Source organism: Bombyx mandarina, chromosome 15, assembly GCF_030267445.1.
Source record: "Bombyx mandarina strain Sakado chromosome 15, ASM3026744v2".
Classification (NCBI taxonomy): domain Eukaryota; kingdom Metazoa; phylum Arthropoda; class Insecta; order Lepidoptera; family Bombycidae; genus Bombyx; species Bombyx mandarina.
In genome coordinates this window covers 15,027,121-15,050,060 of record NC_143221.1, presented here as the reverse complement: position 1 = coordinate 15,050,060, position 22,940 = coordinate 15,027,121, and the positions used below count along the sequence as shown (strand labels likewise).

Genomic DNA, 22,940 nt, shown 5'->3' with positions numbered 1-22,940 from the left:
ACAAAACATCTATGAATGCTTCTGCATCATTTTTTGATGTCGAAGTTCAGCCTAAAATCAAGTTATCACTGACATCTTGTTATAGGTCTCAGTTACCCATATCAAAAGCCAAATATGATGATTTGCTCAAACTTTGCACTGACAAAGTCATTCCTAATTGTCTTAAACAAGAGTTTCTGAGCATTCCACGTGCACGACATTGTACGATATTGAAGATTGTGATCGATTAACAAAAAATAACAAGATCTCATGTCGCATATCTATCGTATGCCTTTGGAGAGTGATTAAATTACAATAGTGTTGTTAAGTTTGGTTATGTTTAATAACAGAATACAATTTATTATTGTTTTTGTTGTTGATTTACTCTGAAAACTAGAGCTTTTATGAGTTTTAATAATTCTCTATTGTTTTTAAGACTGATGAGGCAATAACTAGATTTTGGTATTATATTGGAATACACTACAATGTGTTATGGTTTATTTATTTAATATTGTATAAAATATAATAGTAATAGCGTGATTTTGTTACAAAAAAATATATCCCTATTGTCTCTTACAATAAATGTTTATTCATAAATGTCTCGCTCTTTTGGTTTCGCTCTTTTGCATGATTTATCAAAGTAATTTATTACATTTTAGTTCAATTCTTTACACTTTCTACATGCATAAAAAAATGGAATAGTATTTAGATACATTTACTCGATTTGTTGTGAACTATGGGATCACTTTAGTCCAATATACCCAAAACGAAACTGTAAGCTGTGCGAATTTGTCTAACTTTACATGTTACTGAAAATATTTCAACGATAGCTCATATTGTTTTACATGTTACTCCAAATCTTTCAATGCTGGCTTAGATAATTTTACTTGTGACGAGAAAACTTTTATATAAAATTCAGATAATTTTACCTGTTTATCAAATTATGGACAATATATATAAGCGACAATAACTGCTATATACACAAATGATAGGCAATAGCCTTTAAGTATATTCGATAGGCAAAAAAAAACTATATCTAGGTCTATTAAAATAATTTCAATCCTACAGTTAGATTCGTTAAAATATTTTTTTTTCCAAATATTTCAACTTTAAATTGCTCTACTGTAAAGTTCACGCATTGTCGCTTAGTCATGTTTGCCTTTCAAGCGTCGATATTATTATCACTACGCAAAGGTACTCACATCCGCTGTACTTGATAAATAATCATAAAGATACTCCGCTATCCTTCTATATTCCGGTTCTTCTGTTTCTGTTGAAAAATAAAATATAATTCGTAATTTTTGTTTGTAAGCGCGGCGTGGCCCTCCCTAGATTAGCAACCATCTCTTCTAATGGGGGTCCTGAGGGACTAAGAATTGGCTGGAAACGGACACGCTCTGATCATACGATCATCAGCATTCGATGGTAATATTGGTAGTAGGACCTCTTGCGAGTCCGCACGGGTAGGTACCACCACCCTGGTTATTTCTGCCGTGAAGCAGTTAATGCGTTTCGGTTTGAAGGGTGGGGCAGCCGTTGTAACTATACTGAGACCTTAGAACTTATATCTCAAGGTGGGTGGCGCAGTTACGTCGTCCATGGGCTCCAGTAACCACATAAAACCAGGTGGGCTGTGAGCTCGTCCACCCATCTAAAAAATAAAAAATAATAAAAAATAATAGAGCGTGCTGTAAGCCCACATTTGTAAGTACCACCGAATATGAGTAGCCCACCCAAGAAGTATCATCCCACTACCAAGCTGAGTTCGCTCCGGTTTGATGGGTGGAATGACACTTATATATACAATTGATACTTCAAATTCATATCTTGAGGATGGTAGCGGCATTTACACTGTGTTGCTTATAGACTCCGATAACCACTGAATGCCAAGTTGGCTGTGACCTAGTTCACAAATCGAAGCTGTAAAAAAGACCAATAAAATGGGGATTAACTGAAATTTCAATGGACTTTTCAGTAGAACGCGTGAAGCACCGTCCAACGATTTTGTTTAATTTTTCCACTGTTAGGTAAACACCAAAAAAATTAAAAAAAAGCCATCATTAATTGACGTTTAAGGTCATGACACACTGTAACGGCACGGTAACGGCATAGCTGCGGCACTACTCTGTATTGAATGTTGGCTACCGCTAGCTGCCAGCGCGCTAACATATCATACGACATACGATTTAAGGGTCAAATTCAAATGACAAGCTAAATCGCTGGGCTGGAGCGGTGTTTTTTTTTTACCTACCTATGCTGATAGTCTTGAGAGACTATTTCAGCTCCACCCTAACGTCCAGGTAACGGGGCTCAAACCGGAGTGTTGCTAACACTGACCCTAGCAAGAGCAGTGCTTCGCAAAATCTACTGAGAAGATCCGGCGAGAAACTCAGTGGGCTGTGTCTATGGGTTAATTTGCTCGTCGAGCCCTTCGTCGCAAGCGGCGGGTTCGACGAGGACGGTGACCGGTGCTTGTGGTACCTAAAAGCGCCGTTAATGGATCGGGAGGATCCGTAATGACGTAAGCGAGCGAACGAGCGTTGCCGTTGCCGTGCTTGCATAGTGTCATGACCCTTAGACGTTCGCTTCTCGCGTTCCTGGAAAAGAGTCGGCTCGTACAAGCTGCAGGCGGTAGTTCTTTTTGACGGTCAACAAGTATGTAATTTCATTTATGTTGAATAAAAATTGTTTTGATTTGATTTGCAAACGTTACCGGCGGGGCTGGCGGTGAGCGCGCGCTCGAGGCGGTGCAGGAAGGCGCCGGCGGGCAGCGCGAGCGGCTCCAGCGCCAGACACGCGCGCGCCAGCACCCCGCCCGCGCCCGCCTCCCCGCCCACGCCCGCGCCCGCCAGCGCCGACACCTCGCGGCCCCACGTCTGTACGGAGCACACTGCGCTATCTAAATAACTACAAGGCACGCGGCGCGACACAGGGCCGAGCACGAATGACTATCAAAAATGTATAGGATTCAAACAGCGCCCCTATCTTCCATACAAAGAAACAATTACAGCAGCACAAATGAATTTATTTATTTTCGTTCTCGTTCTCGAAACTCGAAAAGAATCGAAAGCACAAAATTTTGTTTTGACATACGGTAACGTAAATCTCGAAGGCTGGCTATCGTGTACTACCATCTAATGCAGTGTTCCCCAACCTATTTTGTGCCGTAAGATTAATTTTTACATAAAAAAATTGATTTGTTCATTTACGAAACACAAGTAATAGATTTTAGGTAGAAATCACTATCATTTCTTATCAAAAAACACAGTAAGTAAAATTTCAAAATATAATATAAAACTAAAATTGTAATTCAAAATAATTTTAATATACATTTTTTATATTAATTCAGCGCGATTGTCCATTGAAGAAGAAGAAAGCCCCCCTTAATTATCAAATTGTCCCCTTGTGGGGCGTGAGTCCCACGTTGGGAAACATCGATCTAATGTAATGGTCCGTTTTCGTATCGATACATTTACATTACGAATTCGATAGATTTTCGTGCTTAACGTACCTACTGGTCGCTGGCGGACGCGCTCGCCTCAGCGTGACCGGGTTGCGGCGACAACGTATCGATCACTAAAGTGAAACGGTTTGTTCGTTCGACAACCTACACATTCGAACTAGTTCGTGAAGCGGTAACCGATCATGAATTTTTCTAATAAGTACTTAACAAACGTTCACGATTGACTTCCACGGTGAAGGAACAACATCGTGTAATAAAAATCAAACCCGCAAAATTATAATTTGCCTAATTACTGGTGGTAGGACCTCTTGCGAACCCGCACGGGTAATACACCACCGCTCTGCCTATTTCTGCCGTGAAGCAGTAATGCGTATCGGTTTGAAGGGTGGGGCAGCCGTTGCAACTATACTGAAACTTTAGAACTTTATATCTCAAGATGGGTGGCGCATTTATGTTGTAGATGTCAATAAGCTTCAGTAACCACTTAACACCGGGCTGGAGATCGCCCAACCAGCTAAGCAATAAAAAAAAACTGATTTGCTTGACAAGTCTGTTGAGTATTCGTTTAAACGCTTAAGCGGTGTACGAGCGGTCAAAGTGGGTCGCGGCATTATCATCGTGGTACGGGTCAGCGCGCACATCATATTGCATACCGATGCATTTTACATCAAAGTCATTCATTTTCGAGTCAGCTCGTGTACCGCCATCAGCAAGGCGTCGCGTACTCACCTAATCTCATTTCATAATCAAATCAATAAACAATTAATCAGTATTGGAGTTGTTATCATTATCACAACAGAGGGTTGTGATAATGATGATAATGACAAACCGTACAATCGTTATGTATCCGGTTTCAGGTAGCCCACTTATCTATCGCCCGACTGGAGGGTGAGAACAAAAGATCACTTACGACCGTGACGTACTCCAGGTCCCGCTTGTAGGTCCGCTCGGTCATGAGCAGCTCCTTGGCGACGAAGTACGTGACGTCACCGCTGCGTCGCCGCGCCGCGCCGTGCCCGCCCTCCTCCTTCAGTGTTCCCAAAATGTTCGAAGATATGCTAAAGGGAGAAATAAAAAAAAAAACCACTCTTAATATGATTTTTTACTGGGATGAATGTATAGAGAAGAAAGGGACGGAAGGGAGATGGAAAAAGATAGCGATCGGGCATTAGATTAAGGTGAGCAAGTTTCGATAACATCAAAGCTCATAAATGTTGGAGACGGAACGTTTAGAGTGAAAGGGATGAATATATGGGGAAGAAACGGGACGGAAGAGAGATAGAAAAAGATGGCGATCGGGCATTAGAAGGTGAACAATTACGAAGTGTGCTAAAATAATATTTTTGTTACTTTTCGAAGAAAACTGTGTTATTTTACTTCGAGCTAATTCCACATAAAGTTTTGGTGGTGATTTGAAACTTTAAAAAACTAATTCTAATAAAGTTTTTTTTTTATTATCACTCAATGGCAGGCAGTTACCGTGGAGCCATGGATATCTAAAGCACAAGAGGCACAGCAGATCCGCTGTAAAATTTTTGAGTTCCTCAAATTTGTCTCAACTAGTAGAATTTATTTAGAATTTATTATCAGCAATGCAACATACATTTTCATCTGTAAGCTGATTTTTTAGCTCTGTTTGTGTCCATTTTAGAACTGTTCACGTATTGATGAGACTGAGACATTGGAACTTAAGTCTGTCAATATAGCCATTAAAAAAAAAAGAATTACAATTAAATTAAACTTATCAATAGATCTTTTAATGAACGCTGGCCAAAATCCGAGACTACATAAAACGAACCTATTATTGTTCTTCCTGGTGAGCGTGTCGCCCGTGTCGCTTTCTCCCCCGCTTAGCACGTCCATACTGTTCGTAGACTCGGATACTATATTTACTGCAACAAAAAAATAGTCGTATATTTCGCCAATGAATACTAGTTTCTATTTTTGTTTAGCAACTCTTGCGGAAGAGGACTTTTTGGCGGGAACGCGAGCAGTGAAGCTGTGTGATTTGTTTTATTTTGTCTATTTAGTGTTTCTTCGGGTTTAAATGCGTAATAAGGGTGGTTTATTAACTGTTTAATATCTGTTAAAGTGCACAAATGTGGGAAAATCAAACAAAGCCGCTGAACATAACTTCTCGGGATCCTCCAAAAAGTCCAGTGAAAAAGTCTCAGTAAATGACCACCATTTTACTGAGATTATATTTCATACCGTATCATCTCATCTCATTTCATTTCACTTCATTTCATGCCATGCTTCATATTAATCAACTTTATTTCATTTCACTTCATATTATATCTATATTTTTCATAAAAAATATGAATATATATTAAAATAAGACTTGACTTAAAGGTCTTAGTTACCAGGTCATAAAATCCCTTAAAAAAATTTGTAGAAGATCTACCGCCCAACAAATTGCAAATGTGACTTGCTCCTCCATATATGTAGTATTAATTAATTGTGTAAATAACATTAGTTTAATAAATTTAAATTAATAGAGTGAAGTTTAAAGTCATCATGGCACTTAAGGCCGTGAGCTCGTCCACCCATCCGAGCAATAAAAAAACAAACTGGAGTCCATTTTTCCAAAGAACGAGAGCGCCAGTTAAAACTCCGAACTCGTCATTATACTCGCGCTCCTGTTGTCGGGTTATTAGATATTAAAACCTGAGACCTTAGACCTCATATCTCAAGGTAGGTGGCGGTATTTACGCTGTATATATTTTTTCTTTTTTTTTTGTTGATAATGCACTGTCGATTGCACCTATAATTTATGTGACATCTGCCATGTACTTTTGTCAGTTTGTCAATGTTTTGTATTGATGATCACTTTGTTGGTGCAACTTAATAAATAAATAAAATAAATAATTAAGAACACTCACCGTTAACATTTCCATTGATGACGTCACTGGTAACGTGTTTATCGACGTCCTTAGGGTGCGCGCTATCGAGCGCGTCGTGCCCGTTGGACATGGCGAGCGCGCACGCAGCGGACGCGCCCGTCGGATCGACATCACGCTCGCACGTCGAACTGGGGGACATGCAGAGACTCGCCGATGAGAGCGTGTTGTCATCCTCGGGTGATAATTCGTCTGTTCACGAAAAACAAAAAACAATTATTCGTTAATTGAACCGCTACGTTGATAAGAGAAATTAGAATGGTCATTGATTGTTAAATTATAATAATAATAATAATATATACATGCAGTATCAAAAGAAAACAAATTATACAAAAAGAACAAAACAAGTGTGAAGTTTTTTTTTAAATGAAGCAATACTCTATTATGGACATTCAGATTTCTAACAAAACTAAAATTGTTACTATAATTTACTCTAACTCAAAACTATAATATAAAAAATAAAACCTGAAAGAAAAAATTAAAAGATTAAAGGAAAACTAAATTTTAAACAATAGCTAAAAACGTACAAGTATCTGAAAAAAAAGATAAAAAAGAAAAGAAAAGTAAATTAAACACCCTACAGCATTTAGATATTAAAACTCACACTTCAATCCATTTCGCAGCTTATCCAATTTAAGGGGGAAATGTACAAGAATAATACAGTAATAAATAATACATTCCGCACTTCAATGCAAAAGTGACGGTACTTTAGAAAATGTACTCAAAACAGTTCACACAAAGTCGATAATAGATATTTTCGAATCTTTACTCCATCACAAAATGGAAACCCAAGTAGCACGTAGTAAGAATATTTTCAACATTTTATTGATTAATTTTGCAATAAAGGACATTGTTATGAAGCTCAAACCGAAATCGGCCAGTGTCGCCTATGGACAGCGGCAATGAAGGCCGGAATTTTCTAAAAACTCGGTTGTCTGTAAAGTCGGTTTACTGACGATAGTTGAATGTGACAACGTCATAAGAAAATACTGATGGAATGGTTTCATTTTTCAATTATCGCAATTATCGTTGCTATAAACAATTGACACCACATTAACTTTTTACTAAACTTATTACTTGACGAAAACATGTATAATAAATGTATTATTGTATAGCAGCTGTCCACGCGGATGCATCGCTCACTCAAGTAGGAGCGAGGTAACGCCGCATGAGTCATGTTTTTTCGTGCGTGCAGCCGGCTCCATCGAATTATAAGACGTTGTCACGTCAAAAAAGGTTTGTCGATCAAGAACGAAATATGTAACCGGATGAGTTATATTATTCCGTCACTTTTGCATCCGAAGAACGTTGTCGCAATTAAAGATTCGTTAATTTCATTTATTTATCGTTTAACTAGCCCCGAGAGGGGGAGGGCGCGAGACGCGGGGACACGCACTCCAACTCACATATACATACAAGTCCATATAAAGGAAATACATTTTTTTTCTAACAATAAAATAAACAAATAAACACACACACACACACATAATTCGTTTTGTCATACAGATATTTTGTCTGTGAACATTAAATTGTGAAATTAATTTGAGCTTTAAGTACCAGTAGCCTTAACTGAGTTACATAAATTACTAGCGACTCGCCCTCGCTTCGTTTCGGAAACTGTAATTTATTATTGATTTCTCCACTATTTAATGGATGTTATTATACATATAAACCTTCCTCTTCAATCACTCTATCTATTAAAAAAACCGCATCAAAATCCGTTGCGTAGTTTTAAAGATTTAAGCATACATAGGGATATAGGGACAGAGAAAGAGACTTTGTTGTTGTGACTGTAGTAGTGATAGATTGGATATACAATATGCTTTGAATATGACTATAAGTTTGAAGGGTTTTCTCGCATCACTCAAAAAAACCTAGCTATTTTTGGTGTAAGGGGCAATTTTTATAGAGATTGGAAATCAGTTAAAAAGGTAAAGATTACGAACTGTGTTCGAAATAAAACTCGCACGAACACAGGTGAGAGATGGCGCGGGTGAGGTGTCAAGTAGAAAACATATAAATTCGTAAAGCCTCAAATGAAACACCAAACACAATACACAAATCAGGAAGAATAGGAAATTTATAATCTGTAATTTAACAGGAAAACGGAAACTACATTCGAACCAAATACCACGGTAGTTGATAAAAATAAAAACTGCTAAAGTACCAATTCTTGAAATTATATTACGCCAAAGATCTCAACACTGTCAGAACTCACTTAAGCCTCGACTTAAAGCAATAAGCACGCAATTGTTCACAGACAAAAATTCTGTAAGACACAAAACAATTACAAAAAAAACCTCAATCAATACGTGTGTAACACGATACATTCAATTTAAACCGTAACAAAGGGCAGCCATATTGTCTTACTTCGAATACGATACCTTTTTAGTATTTAATTTTTGGTTGCCGCTCAATTGTTGACACATGAACGGCAATTCGCCATCGAGGGGCCAGTGTTCTTGGTGCGAGTTTTTTAACGTCTCGATTGCGTAAAAGTTAACTCAAATTTGTATGGAGTTGGAACAGCGCCCCTAGCGGCAAACGGCGGGAAGCTGTTCCAACTCCATACAAAATTGAGTTAACTTTTACGCTATCGAGGAGTTTGAAAAATCTCGCACTAAGCACACAAAGCTGGTTATTGTCGAAGTGTGCAATGGGACTTCCGAAGTGTAACGGATCCCTATTCCCTACTAATCGGCCTATATGTGGTTGCCGGAACACCCCCTTCATAAACGGAAAAAACAAACCCTCGTGTTCTTCCTCTATTCGTAAATAAGTGTATTCGGTTCACAGTGAAATAACGGTATCATATTTCTTAAGCGAGACAATACGACCACAGGTTAAACCGTTTACGATACATAACATTTGAATAATTATTATTTAAGACAATCAAGTTTTGAACGTACCAATTAAAGATAGATTTAGAACTAACATTTCTAACCATCTAAGAATCTCTAAAATTGCTTCACGCCACATTCTCATTACCAATTGAACACTATTCAGCTGAGGATCATTTTATTTTTATAATACGTTATCATTTTAAAGAAAACGGAAATTTACTAATAATATTAATTTTCAACGAATAAAATACGCGGATTCAGTGATGTTCAATAAGGAAGTACAGTTTTAGGGCACAAAGATTCAATAAGTAATGTTCAAACACGCATCATTCGCAACTGAGTGAAATACAACGTCCCTTTTAAGCTAAATTCTTCCGTACACTGAATTAAGTCAACAAAATAAGTATTTATTAACGTATAATAACAATGAAACACTAATTAAGTGCTAAATAATAATATTAATAATCAACTAATTCTAGTTAAATTTTCGGTTGTGTTTTCGATTTATTTTTATTAAATTTACTTCAAAATATAGGAAGAATCGGTTTTCCCGATAAAAAAACAATTTACGTAATTAAAATACAAATAGTTAAAAAATCCGTAAAAGAACGTATTCAAATAGGTTTATCAGAATCGTGCGAATTAAATTAATTAAGAAACATATTATACTTTATTTTTTTTCTCTCAAATAAATCTTTTTACTGATCAAGCAAACATTAATTAATATCTAGTAATTTATGAAATGTTTTTTTAAACATAGAATTTAATTATTTTTTTATTGTACAGTTCTAAAGGATTATTTATAGAATGATGCACACGATACGCTAACGTGAACTTATTTCTTATTTTATTAGCGAATTAATTAAATTATTATTAACTGAAAGAAATATATGAAAAATAGCATTAACTTGTACGCTTCTAAACAGCATAATACAGAAGTATATGTATTCAAGAATATTCCGATACCTACTTATTGACAGCAGTTCAAAAATTAATTTATTTAATGAATATTTGATCTAAACGAAAAATCAATTGTATATTTATATAAATGTAAAATAATAATCAAGTGTGGTGGTAGTTCTTGAGAACGTAACACAGGTAGTTTTCCAATTACAGCACAACAGCGCATTGATCGAAATTTTGTTTATATTATCGTTAGTAATATTATTTAATGTTGAATAAAACTTTCTTCTCGTTTTCGTTTCGTCGTAGTTTCTTAGAAATAATCAATGTTAATTAAAACTGTGCTAACTTAGCGCACTCTGCTGATGCATTTGAAAACTAATTCACGTTCCAATTAAGCTTCAGCATAATTCGGCATTGTGCGTCACTGAGTCGCATTATGCTCTGTAATTGGAAAACTACCAATTATTATGGTGGTAGCGCGTATTGTAAACCTGCACGGGTAGATACGACATTCCTGTCAATTTCGGCCACGAAGCCGTTATAAAATGTAAGGCGGTGTGTGGTGAGTTTTTGGTTTCAGTAACAAATCTCTTAAACACCCCGTAATTTCTTTTCGCTTTTTTTTTTTAATTTCGTTCACACTTCAATCTATTTGCGAAGACTTTTAGTCAGCTATGGGACTACAAAACTGTAATAAATATGTTTTTTTTAATTCAAAGTTTTTTCGGATTATCTTTTTCAACGCCCATGTTTAAAATGACTTACACAAAATATACCTATATAAGTAATGAACATGTGCGTAATAATAATTATGATGCTAAGAATATTACTCACATACATCTAGCCACAAAAGTTTACTTGTCAAAGTTTTGGCACTAAAATTGAAAAAACTTGTGGCAAGACATGTGAAGTGAATACACATAGATGTTTGAAAACTTAACATTAAATTTTTAAATTATGTGAAATGTATTCAATAAATAAATTACTATAAGCTTTAGTACATTCAGTCGGAAGGGTTTGGCACTTTATTAGGTAATAACCACCTAGTCGTGCATAACGCCGATAAATAAAATTAAAAAAAAGTATTCGTTCATATATTTTGAGCCTTCGAACACTAAAAACAAACGAACTCAGATCTTGGATCTCAACACACAAATAAAATCACAGCCTTTACGCGTAATAACTAGTAATTTAAACAGGAAAAATAATTAATATAGATGTATGTATATATATCTCAATAATTTTAAAAAGTTTTAAACATTTGACTAGAAAATTTTTGGCACTATTACGTGACAAGTCTACGATTAGATATCCCGGTAGCCTCAGATCAGTAAAACAAATTAGTTGAACAACAAAATTTTTGATTAATGTATGTAGCTTTTTAGTGTTTTTTTTTAATTACAAGTTGGATGCGACACGTTGCGTTTTTTCAACGCACTTTTATGTGCTTATAATAACATACAAAGTTTAAGACAAATTACGCACGATATCAAAGCTGGGAAACGCGCTACCCGGGAATAGATACTAGACGATAATTACTTATTTATTTTGCTAAATATTCAAAGTGACGATGTAAATATTCAAAGTAGCCTAATATATCAAATACCAGTAACAATAATTGCATAAATACGAAAGCGCCCGACAGTGCAGTGCGCACGTGATAAGTAGTTAGAAAATTTTCAACAGGCAATTTGGGGATTGGGGAGTGCAAACGATTCAACTAAATGACAAGCTCGATTGAATTTTAATCGTTCTCATCGTCTGAGCACAGAGGAGGAGGTAGCGTCGATACGTCGAACTTTTGCTCCGGACTGTCGCTTGAGGCCTGCGAGTCAACATAGTGACTGGAATAAAATCTCTCGACGTTATTCAGACTAAAGCGCTGATCCATATCTCTGGCGTAATGCGGATCCGATCCTCCCCTGGCTTCGTCTAACGCGTTATCGTATTGCGGATAACATTCTTGAGTTTGAAACATTCCCACATCCTCGTACCGTTCAGGATATGGACTCCCTCTGTACTGCTCGTACTCTTCCTTGTCGTGTGGTAATTCCGAATCGGAATAAGCAACTGATTGACTGCGCTCGAATAAATAACTTCCTGATTTAGGTATTTTAGGTGCTCTTTTGATTGTGTCAACAGGATATGCATAATCGTCAGAGTCGTCTCTGTCGCTTTGGTCGTCGTAATAAACTCGAGGTTGCGACTGCCCGGATGGTTCGCCGAGAGACTTATCCTCGGATTGACGAAAACTAGACGACGATTTGACCTTTTTTAGAGAAGATTGGCGGCTGCTTTTATTTGAATACGAGACTCTAGGAGGGCTATCTTCTGAAACATACGATGGTTCTTGCGTGTCCAAGTAAGGATGTCGAAGTCGACCCAACCTATCGAACCGAGGAAAGCCCATTTCATCTTCGTCGGCGGAAGAACCGAAACCTTGAAACTGAACAGGAGTAATACTGATTGGAAATTGAGGCGCCTCGTAATTTGCACTTTTATACTTCTGGTACTCTTCATGTCCTTCGTCTTCGGAGTAGCTACTAGCAACTTCTTGAGTGTCATACTTTTTTGAGTCTCCCTTGGAAAATTCCGAAGACCCGGATTCAACTTCAGGGACATAGCTGTCCGAACATTCAGAGCTTTCCACGCGTCGAAGAGACTCTTCGACAATCAAAAATTTAATGCAATTTGGTTTGTCGCTTTCTGAAGAATATTGACTTTTAGTAGAGTCTTCTTCCAGAACATCCTGTATTTTTTCTTGTCTTCTCCTTCCACCGACAATTTGCTTTTTGCGCCGAAAGGTTTTCATACGTTCGCGAGGGTCTCTAATAACATCCAAGGAACTATCCGTATCGTTACCACTGGGAGGGCTTTTCAAAGAAATATTTCTCGCTAGCAATGTTTTCTTCACGGGCGCTTTTAGAGGTTGAATAGGAGGTGATTCTGAACTAAGACTGCTAGAGTAGTAAGGAGAACAGCGTGACAAAGGTGTCTTACCAGATCTTTCGGATGATTTCTTTTCTTGAAGTTCTCTATGAACCGAGGGTATTTCAGGAACTGATATCAATGGCAAATCGGAAGAAGACAAGTAATGTTCGTGGAAAGACCAACTCTTAGGCTTACATCGATACTGAGGAGAAGATTTGTATTCTTTTATTTGATTTTTCGAAAGAGTTCTATCATCGTAGCTCGCGTGTTTCGCAAGTGGTTTAAAATCTGATCTTATAAAAGGGCTGACAGTTTCCTCGCGCAAAATATTCGAAAATTCTTGGCTTTGATAACGTTCACTGTGTTTCTCTTCTTGACTATAAAGTCTAGAAGGCATGTCTATGTCTAGTTCAGGCTGAGGGGTAAAGTAGGGTTTGAAATCACTATCCTCACTCTGGCACCGAGTTGTCGGTTTCGATAATTTTTGTGATTTCTCCTCACAGCTCAAACTTTTCGGAGGACCTTTCTGGAAACGTTCATGAAGCGCATCGTGAGGGCGAATCCCTTTTAACCTCTGATCAAATTTTAAAACACCATTAGAATGTTTTTGTAAGCTACTCAATGAACTCGAGCTCGATCTATCGGATTTATCGCTATAGCTAATCGAGGAAGACTTTTCTGATTTGCCTGTATACGACGCTGTCAGTCTCAAAACGGACTGTTTTTCAATGACATCTTTTGTAGGAGATGTAGATTGGTCTACAGTTATTTCAATGTCATGGTCATCATATTTGTCTTCCAAGCCAGGCGGTGGCTCTATAACAAGAGTCTCATCAGATATTATGTTGTCTTGTTCGTGCAACTCTACACGCGTAGTTGCTACGAGTGTGTGACTCGTACTAGCTGACCAGTCTGATATCGACTGGGCCAAGGTTAAAGTACTATCGCTTTTAGTACCAGAGCTACTGTCTATACCCTTACGGGAGATCGTAGTTTCCGAACTACAAAGCTTATCGTACTGAACGTTGTCCGAGCTTCTATCCAAACTGCTGCTTTTAGAACTGAATTCAGCTTTAGAAGATAGTTTAGGTTTATCACTCTTATCTATCTTTTTACTGTCGTGTGACGCTGAATGGTATCCTTTTGCAGACACATTTTCTGATTTATCACTCCTAGGAACGGACACAGCAGATGTGCTTTCAGATGCGGACAGATTGGCATACTGACGTACCGTGTTTGTTCCTGTAGACCACTCAGAAATACTTAGACAGATAGAAGTATCTTCTGAATGAGAGCTATGTGTGCATTTCTTCTGAGGAAGTCCTATTTTAACCGTCCCGTCTAAATCGGTTCCAAAAGAACTAGTTTCCTCTTCGGAGTGACTACTATGACTACACCTTTTACAGGAACTACCGATACTGCCAATACTTAGCTTTCCTACCGCACGTACAGTCTCTTCTGCAGTCTGTGAGAGTAGATCATCAATGGAAGTGTCAGAATTGTTTGATCCCAAGGAATATTTTTGAGTTCCCAAATTGGAAAACCCTTTATCAAAATCTGGAGACAAGGATTTACTGTCTCCACCAAATACATCATCACTGTATAAGTTATCTTCCTCTGATATCGGGCTTCTGTTTGTCGGCGACTTTTGAGGTTGATTTATAATAACTTTGTCTTGGAGATTGCTTTTAATGGCAAATGACTTATTATCAGCACGCGAACAACAAGCACCCGTATCGCCTATTAAGCAAGAAGCCTTACTTATGGTACCCGATAAACATGACTTATCGTAGCTTGGCACGACATTCTTGTTCAAACATGTGAATTCTTCCTGTTTTTCTAATGGCTCGACCATGTAACTAGATTGGTCGTAAGGAATGGACTGAATTTGTTTTGAGGACTATCGGTACTTTTTTCGTTTGACTTATCTGATCTCGATTCTGGGATATCTTTTTCAAAATCGTCATCATTATTCAAGGTGTCGCTGTCATCATCTGAGCCTTCAAGTTGACCTTTGGAACTTTCCGATTGTAATGTTACCTTCATAGCTTGTTCCGGTTCATTACTCATGTAATAAATGTGCACCTTCTCAATGATCGGCGTTTCTAAAAGTTTGGACGTACCAGGTAATTCCATCTCGTCGGAATCACTTCTAAATGATCCGGAACCTCTCGGCCTTTTAGGTTGCGATGGTAATTCAGGTAAAGGCCAGTCTTCAGATTCTTGACTTTCACTGGCTGAAGAGTGTTTCGACGGTGCTTGCAAGGACTTCTTACTTAATTTTGTAGGACTTTCGTCAAACTTCCTTGACTCCACTGCAGCTTTCGTGGATTTTTCAGATTCTTTTCTCGATTCATACATCTCGCTAATCTTAGTTTGATCAATAGGTATATCAGGCATCTCAGCGGATGTCCTTCTATCCGTATCCGATATGTAAGCAACATTAGCGTTACTTGGGGGATCAGAACTTAAGCTGGCTTGATGATCGCTAGAATTCAAGGATTCCTCATTTAAACTTTCAGACCGTGAGCAAGCCTTTGTCGAGTCTTCATCAGCACTCGTTTTTTCTGATGCCGTACTACGTTCTGAAATACGTGAAAGCGTACGCCCAAAATTTTGACCGTAGCCTATAACAACGTCAGTAGTTGAAGATGAAGATGGATAAAGAAAATTTACAGGAAAATCGTTTAAATCATCAGCAAAGTCAGCGTCAGTAGAATCTTTTGATGTATTCGAAGACAGGGGAGGATTTTTCGGAAAGCTTTGAAAATCATCTAATAACCTTTGATTATTATATTCAAAAGATTCTTTGTTAAGACCTAAACTTTCATAGCCTTCGTGATCTTGAGGTATCCACGCTTCCTCTATACTCGTACTATTCTCGCTACCAGACGCACCAAAGAATGGTCTCCAAGTCGGTTTTAATTCTTCTCCTCTCCGGTATGCTTCACCTAAAGACCCGGAAGTTGACTCAGTGGTTTCAAAAGAACCTCTGGATTCGACGCTTAATGATCCCCGAGAATCCATGCTGGATTTGGATGAACTCTTTTGTTCATCAAGTCTGCCTTTCCTTCTGGAAGACGAATCATCTACACTAAGAGATCCCTTCGACGGAGTAGTAGTAGTGGTGGTATCCATGCTTGATTTAGACGAACTCTTCTGGTCAGTGTCTTTGAGAGCTCTTTTCTTCATAAGTTCTCTTTCGAATGATGAAGTTATAACATTGCCATCGTCATCGAAGTCGATTGTAGTGTTCTGATCCTCCTGTGAGATCGTTATCGCAATTTTAGTTTTTTTTACTGTCCTTTGCAGTTCACGCGCAACGTCCGATGCCTTAGATGCCGCTGATTGGCTGGACTCCGATTCCTCAATAACACATTTACCGATTTTCTCTAAGCCACTCTTTCTTAAGTTTGGCTTAGATAGTTGTTCGACAGTTTTATCGATACTTTCAGAACTGGATTCTGAATCAGTCGGAGCTCTCTGAGAATCCACTTGTCTCTGTTTTCTAATGTTGGTGTAGGAGATTTTCTATTTCCGTATTTACTTGGACTTCTTGGACTTTCTATACGAGTCATCTCAGGTACTGGTGAGGGTGATTTCGAGTTCGACTTTGAATGTTCACTAGACAAAGTTTGTTGAGATAGTAAGTGTTCTTCGCCGTATTCCATAGCTTGTTTCAACTCCTCTAAGCATTCTCTGTCTTTTTTGTTCAGCTTTTCTATATCTTGGGAGATACCGAGTGGCCGGGCAATAGAACAACTCACACTAGATTCATCGTCGATAGAGCTGCCTTTAATATGACTTGAGGGGCTCACGTCTTTTTCAATGCTTGTCCAAGATGTTGATTCAGAGCTGCGCGACCGTTCAGCGCTTAGTTTTAAGAGTTCGCTTCGTCTTGATTTAGCAGATAGTAATGTTCTGTGATCTGGTCTTTGTTCGGTGGGCGATTTATCACTTCCCGAACTTCCAGTAAGCTCCCCAGTATCCGATTTATTAGATCTGGAAGTACTAGAATCAATGAATGGAATGTTTTCAACCGTGGGGCTGTTTTCTTGAGGCGGGGTTACAATTATTTTATTTTTATTTTTCCATTTAAGCGTCAAGTCCAAGGGTTTAGATGGAGATTTTGTCATTTTGCTTTCGGGCTCCGTCTCAGTATCTGAACAGACCTGTGACATTGATTCCTGTTTCAAAAATTCCATGAGACTAGCAGAAGATTCATCGAAAGTTCCTTGAGTATCTAAGACTTTACCTTTGGCTTTGCTGCTCATATCAGATATCGGCACTTCGGTATCGAGTGTCTCATCATATGCATCCGTAACATATGACGTGTCATCACTTTTAGCACGTTTCAGTTTTATGTTTCTCGATGCTTGGTCTGATCAGAAGAACTATCTGCATCTATAAATGGCAAAGAAAGACCAAGCAAATGACTTTCATCTGATACTTTAGTTCACTAACATCGGTTAGAGACTCTTCTTCGCTCGTTAATCGAGTTACCTCAGCTTTTTCTGACGCAGCTAATTCGTTAGCACTTTGACTAATTCTGTTCTCTTGCAATTCGCTTTGTCTTTGTTTGTTGTAAATATCAATTTTACGACGTTCCATTATGACAGTTTGAGTATCATTTTCTATTACAGTATGCTGGGAACTCGACATCCACTCCATCGAAGAATCATCTTCAGTTTTATCCTTATAACTGTTTGAAGGCGATGGATCTTTTGCTTCTTGATCAGTAGCAAAGTCTTGCATAACGTATTCAGGTTCTTCTTGTACGCTAGGGTGAACATCAACTTTTACAACTTCTTGTTTGAAATATTTATCCGAAGTCTCGGGTGAAACTTTTTCAGTTGTTATAGGTGTTATGTAATTCCGGTCCAGACTTTTTGACTTAATTTAGCATCGAGTTGTACATCTACTTTGCGATCTAAACTTTTTGATTTAACGCTTGGGTGTACCTTTTGATACACTACTTTACCTTCAATGAGTTGTTTGATTTCTTGCTTCTTTGACAAGGTTTTGGGTGACTTTTGTAAGGCTGCAAGATCATCGAATTTATCTTCCAGAGATTGACTCGATTTATCATCCATGCTCTTGTTAGTTTTAATGTTGGGTTTCGGTGTCTTTTGATCTTCGAAACTCCTACTAATTTTACCACCTAGCTTATCATCCAGTTTTTTAGGAGACTTGGCAATAAACACGTGGTCTTCTGCTTTGCTACATATTTTCGTTTCAATTATAATTTTGTCACCCTCCGTTTTAACCAAAATTTTGTCTTCGGGTGGTGGGAAAGGCGGCATGGTGTCTTTACTGGACTTATGAGAGTCTTCGTTTGTTTCAAGGCAGCTTCAAATAGCATTTGTTGCTTCTCTTTACGCTTAGCTATCTCAGTATCACTGTCTTCTTGAGATTTCGTTCTTTCTTTACTGCTTCCTCGTTTAACCTCCATTTTCTCCAATGATTTGGATTTTTCTTTAGCCATCTTCTTAGCAGTTTGTTCTAGTTCTTGACTCTTAGCTCGAGCTAAGTCTAGGGGAGGAACTGTTAAGAAATCAGGACGATCCTTGAGTGACGATGGTAACGATTTCTGAGTCTGTAGTGCTTTCACTTTAGTTGCATTAGTGTCAAGTGAGCCACCTTTATTTAATTTGTTACTTATTTTTTGTTTCTCTTCAGGTTTCACTTTCAAAGTCAATTTCTTCTTATCTTTACGTTTGATTCTTTCTATATCAGGAACTATTTGATCCTCACTGAGATCAGAAAGCTTTCTAATACTGCCCCGTGGTGAGTTGAGTGAGGACGTAGGAGATCGGGATGGGGACTTCGAAATAGGCGATCGTGACATAGGTGACTTGCTGAGTGGAGATCTAGACGGAGACTTCATTTGAGATTTTAATTTTGTTAAATCGTATCTACGTTTAAATGATCTTGGCCGTCTTTGTTCTACCAAATCCTCTAAAAGTTGTAATTCTTCGCTGTCAATCAGGACCGATTTTTTCTCGTGTGATGATTCCGCTACTTGCTCTTCTTCAACTTCTTCAATTTTTTCGATTATTTCTTTCATAGCGCAAGGCACTTTGGTTCCTTTCTCTTCAATAATGGACTTCTCTTCAAGAATAATACTTTCTCCATTTTCATCTTCAACTGTGTCATCCTTTGAAGAGAATGCATTCATTGGAGGAAGCCTGTGAAGTTGGATGACAGGAGTATCTAAGCTTTTAGCTCTCCGACCTGATGTCGGTGAATCTTGAGTAGCTTTTTGTCGTTGCAAGGCGAACACAGAACCTTCCGATAAATTCAACCTAGCGTGAGCAAAGAGTATGGGCGTACCTCCAGGTTTACGTAGCATGGGTGAAATTAATTCATCCCGTAAGCTTTTTTTCACATCTAGTTTAGATGAATCTTTTTTATCATCTTTAACGGGTTCACTTTGATCTTCGGATAGTGTGTGACTCCCGGTTACTTTTTGTATTTCCATGTCAGCCAAATGTTCATCCTCTGATTTTAGAAACTCAGTACTCTCAAGTATAGGCGAGGGGATATTTTCATTAAATTCCCAGGTGGAACTCTCTTTGCTAACCTGCTTGATTTCTGGAAGAATTTTTGCAATGATATCATCTTCCGAACTAGGAATTGAGATAGAGCGTTCCGATATACGTCGCAATTCTGTAGCATTGCCTGTAATACTGTCCAGTACTTGTGGATTGTATTTTGCTTCTAATTCGAGCAACTTTCGACATTGTGGTGGTGAACCTTCTATTTCTGTCGAACTCATTGTTTGACCTCGATGCCAAGCACCCGATGTAATTTTGTCGTATTCAAGTTGCAAGATGGGTTCCAAATCCTTTCTGGATTGTGGAGGTGAAAATTCCAATTTAGGGGCAGCTTCAGTAGTTCCGAATACGTCATCAGAATCTACGCTTTCATCGTCAGAAGAAAAAGAAGTTATTCTTATTTTATTATTATTCTTTTGTTTCACTTTCCCACTTGCCCCTTTTTTACCGGGACCTCGTGCCTTGGGTCTTTTAAGTGGTAGTTTCTCAGATTTAGATTTGATATCCGCTCGCAGTTTTTCGGCTGCTGTCATTGGTTTTGTTTCTTTACATATAGGCGGCTGTTGCACAGTTCGACCGTTTAAAGTGAATTTAATATCATGTGGACATTGAGGGTCCTGTCTTAAGCTATCAGTTTTCGAACTCGTTGGCGAGTCACTTTCGATTTGGCTTAATTTAGAATTCAGTGTTTCAAGTAATAGGGGATCTAAGCTTTTTGTTATATCGCGCTTTGGACTAATCATATGCTTCAATTGACCACTTTTATCAACTTCTAAAGTGACCGGATCTACTTTTGATAAATCAATGTTTTGCGTAAACAAAAAGTCATGATTTTCAACGTCCAAGAACTTAGAACTATGATCAACCTGAATACTACTTCTTGGCGATTTTGGTGATTTGGGTGATTTTGGAGATTTTGGTGATTTAGGAGATTTGGGAGACTTTGGTGATTTGGGAGACTTAGGCGACTTGGGCGAACGAGGTGATTTCGGATGATCGTGGTATTTACATCGAGTATGTGAGTTTACGTGCCTTCCATTTTGAGGAGGCATCATCACGATATCAGGAGGTTGGCACTGATCGTCTGAAGGAGACGGTGCTGTTCCATTCATCACGTGCCTCTTGTGCAAGACATAAGGTATATCGTAACCGTCATCGATAGATTTTTTTGGTTCCTTAAGGCAGGTCGCTTTGAAGTCATCGAATTCTTTGAAATAGTTTTTCGGTAAATCAAAAGGCGGACCATGGTCGATGTGTCTCGTAGGCATTTCGAAATGCGATCTTTTTGACGCGATTGGTGGAGCGCTCGGTATCTGTCGGAAAATATAGTCTTCATCGCTGGACTCGGCGGGCGTTAAGTCTATCGACTTTTGATGCATGAGTACGTGACGACGCGAGTTAACGCTGCTGAAGCGCGGTCTGTTGGCGAGACTGTTCGGATCGCTTTTAGTGCGCTCTACCGTGGGATGAGTGTACGGCACCGTCGTTTCCGCAAGTCGACTGCTGGAGCTCGTCTCCAATATCAGCTTCGGGTTATATTCGTCAAAGTGCGTTTTAGCCATTAACTCTTCCTTCAAGTTATCCTTCCTTATCATGTGCGTGTGCACCTTTCCACGTTTATCGTACTCCGACTGGAGTATTGATGTAGTACCCGACTGCATGGCGGCAGCTTTCGCTTTATTTTTAGCGTACTCAATACTGTCCATGGCCGGTAAAACGCGTACATTAACATCGGATTCGTTGGACGATTCTTTAACTAGATGTGAAGTCGTATTTTCCTTACTGATCGTTCTCGTCAATGATTCGATCTTATCCTTGTCGAAACTGAACACCGTGTCAGAGGAGCGACGTCGCTGATAGTTGTGTATTTTGGCCGCTCTAGTGTTGTCGATTTCCGTATCGAGGCCGGCAATTTTTTCCGGCCAGATGTACGTCGTGTGTGGGTGCATGTCCTCCTCCTCTGTTGAAAATTCTTCCACCCTTTTCGGAGGACTCAAATCCGAATAGTGACCGTAGGTATCCAGTTCAACATTTTGTAAACTGGCTGAAAGTAGGGGACCGGGTTCTCTATGTCTACTATTACTTGGAAAAGTCGAATAAGGAGTGGGAATATGGTAATAATTTGGGGAGCTAGCGATATTAGCGATCAAATCTTCATGAGATTTACCGAACAACGTCCTTTCACGATATTCCGGTTTTTCCATTCCGATAAAAGTGGGTTGAGCGTCATAAAAATCTTTAGTAGAGTCCGGACTCGAAGAGACAGAGGTGGGCTCGAAGGGATCGACGTAGGGCACCTGCACGCTGGAGACGCTGCGGCGCCGCGCCTCGTCCGGCTCGTACAGAGTGCGGCGACACTCGTAGTAGTCAGATTTCGAATCTTGGCTCGAAGTCCGCGAGCCCGAGCGGTCCGAACTCTTGCTTTTGAGCGTCTCACGTGACTTTTTGCTGTCCGTGTGATAAACGCTATCACGCGATTTCTTGCTCGACTCGGCGCTGCTCTTCGAGAGTTTGGAGTCGTACAATTCGCTCCTCGACTCCTGACTGGATGTGCGCGATCCAAGCGCTCGTTTGATCTCGCGATAGAAAGCACCGTCTGATCGCACAGAGAGCTTTTCGCGCGGCAACACTCGCGGGTCGTCCGCCAGATACGGTCCAAGGGACAAATCTGGCTCGCTGCGGTACTGGCCGGCCTCGTCCTCCGGTTCGGACAGAGAACGATCGTCGTCGGAAGGCAGCTCGTTGCCCGAGTCGAGCGAGCAGGAGCGCGTGCGGGGCGGGGAGCGCGCCCGGCGGTCGGACTCGTCGTCGGAGCGCTCGATGAGCTCGTAGCTGTCGTGCGACACGTCGTCCTGCGAGCCGGTGCGCGCCGCCGCCGCCAGGTCGAGGCGCGGCTCGGACACGGCGCCCGGGAAGCTCGCGGAGTAGGCGCGGCCGAGCGTCGAGCGCTGCGACTCCACGGAGGTGCGGTGCGGCAGCCGCGTGCAGGGCTCGCCGTACCGGGTCACGGGCCGGTCCAGCAGGGGCGCGGCGCTCCGCGTGCGGCCGGCCGCGTCGAAGCTGTACTCGCGTAGGTTGCGGCAGCTGGCACTGCGACGGGGCCCTATGAATCCGACGCGTCGCTCGTCGTCCGAGTCCGGCAGGGGATCCGGGCAGGGCTCTCCGCCGGATCGACTCGAGCGGGTCGAAGGGCAGGCCGAGTAGATGTTGGTCTGGCTGAGTTCGTACTCGAGGCGCTCTGAAGATTTTCGAAAGCTGGAAGATTGCTTGGGCAGCACAAAGTCGGGGTAGCCGCTAGGGCCCGGCGAGTCTGCGACAGGGCGCGTGGCAGTGCGCGTGGTGCGCGTGACGGAGCTCTGAC

The 22,940-nt window shown here is 39.9% G+C and overlaps 2 protein-coding genes across 8 annotated transcripts in view; both read right to left on the bottom strand.

Moving 5' to 3' along the window:
• Cdep (Chondrocyte-derived ezrin-like domain containing protein) overlaps positions 1 to 22,940 on the bottom strand; it is a 66,675-nt gene that overhangs the window by 10,848 nt on the left and 32,887 nt on the right. For all 7 annotated transcript variants that reach the window (XM_089732684.1, XM_089732686.1, XM_089732687.1 and 4 more), the window contains 5 exons: positions 6,325 to 6,534; positions 5,241 to 5,334; positions 4,353 to 4,500; positions 2,693 to 2,855; positions 1,182 to 1,249 (listed from right to left, as the gene is read on the bottom strand). In XM_089732684.1, coding sequence (XP_089588810.1) covers positions 1,182 to 1,249; positions 2,693 to 2,855; positions 4,353 to 4,500; positions 5,241 to 5,334; positions 6,325 to 6,534 — 683 coding nt within the window. The remainder of the gene's footprint in view (positions 1 to 1,181; positions 1,250 to 2,692; positions 2,856 to 4,352; positions 4,501 to 5,240; positions 5,335 to 6,324; positions 6,535 to 22,940) is intronic.
• Positions 7,660 to 22,935, bottom strand: LOC114249961 (uncharacterized; the record flags this gene model as incomplete). The annotated part of the gene is given in 7 exon segments (XM_028183688.2): positions 7,660 to 14,910; positions 14,913 to 16,531; positions 16,534 to 17,406; positions 17,409 to 17,477; positions 17,480 to 17,920; positions 17,923 to 18,336; positions 18,339 to 22,935. Coding segments are annotated over 7 exon segments (11,088 nt in total), but the record flags the coding sequence as incomplete, so codon positions are not given.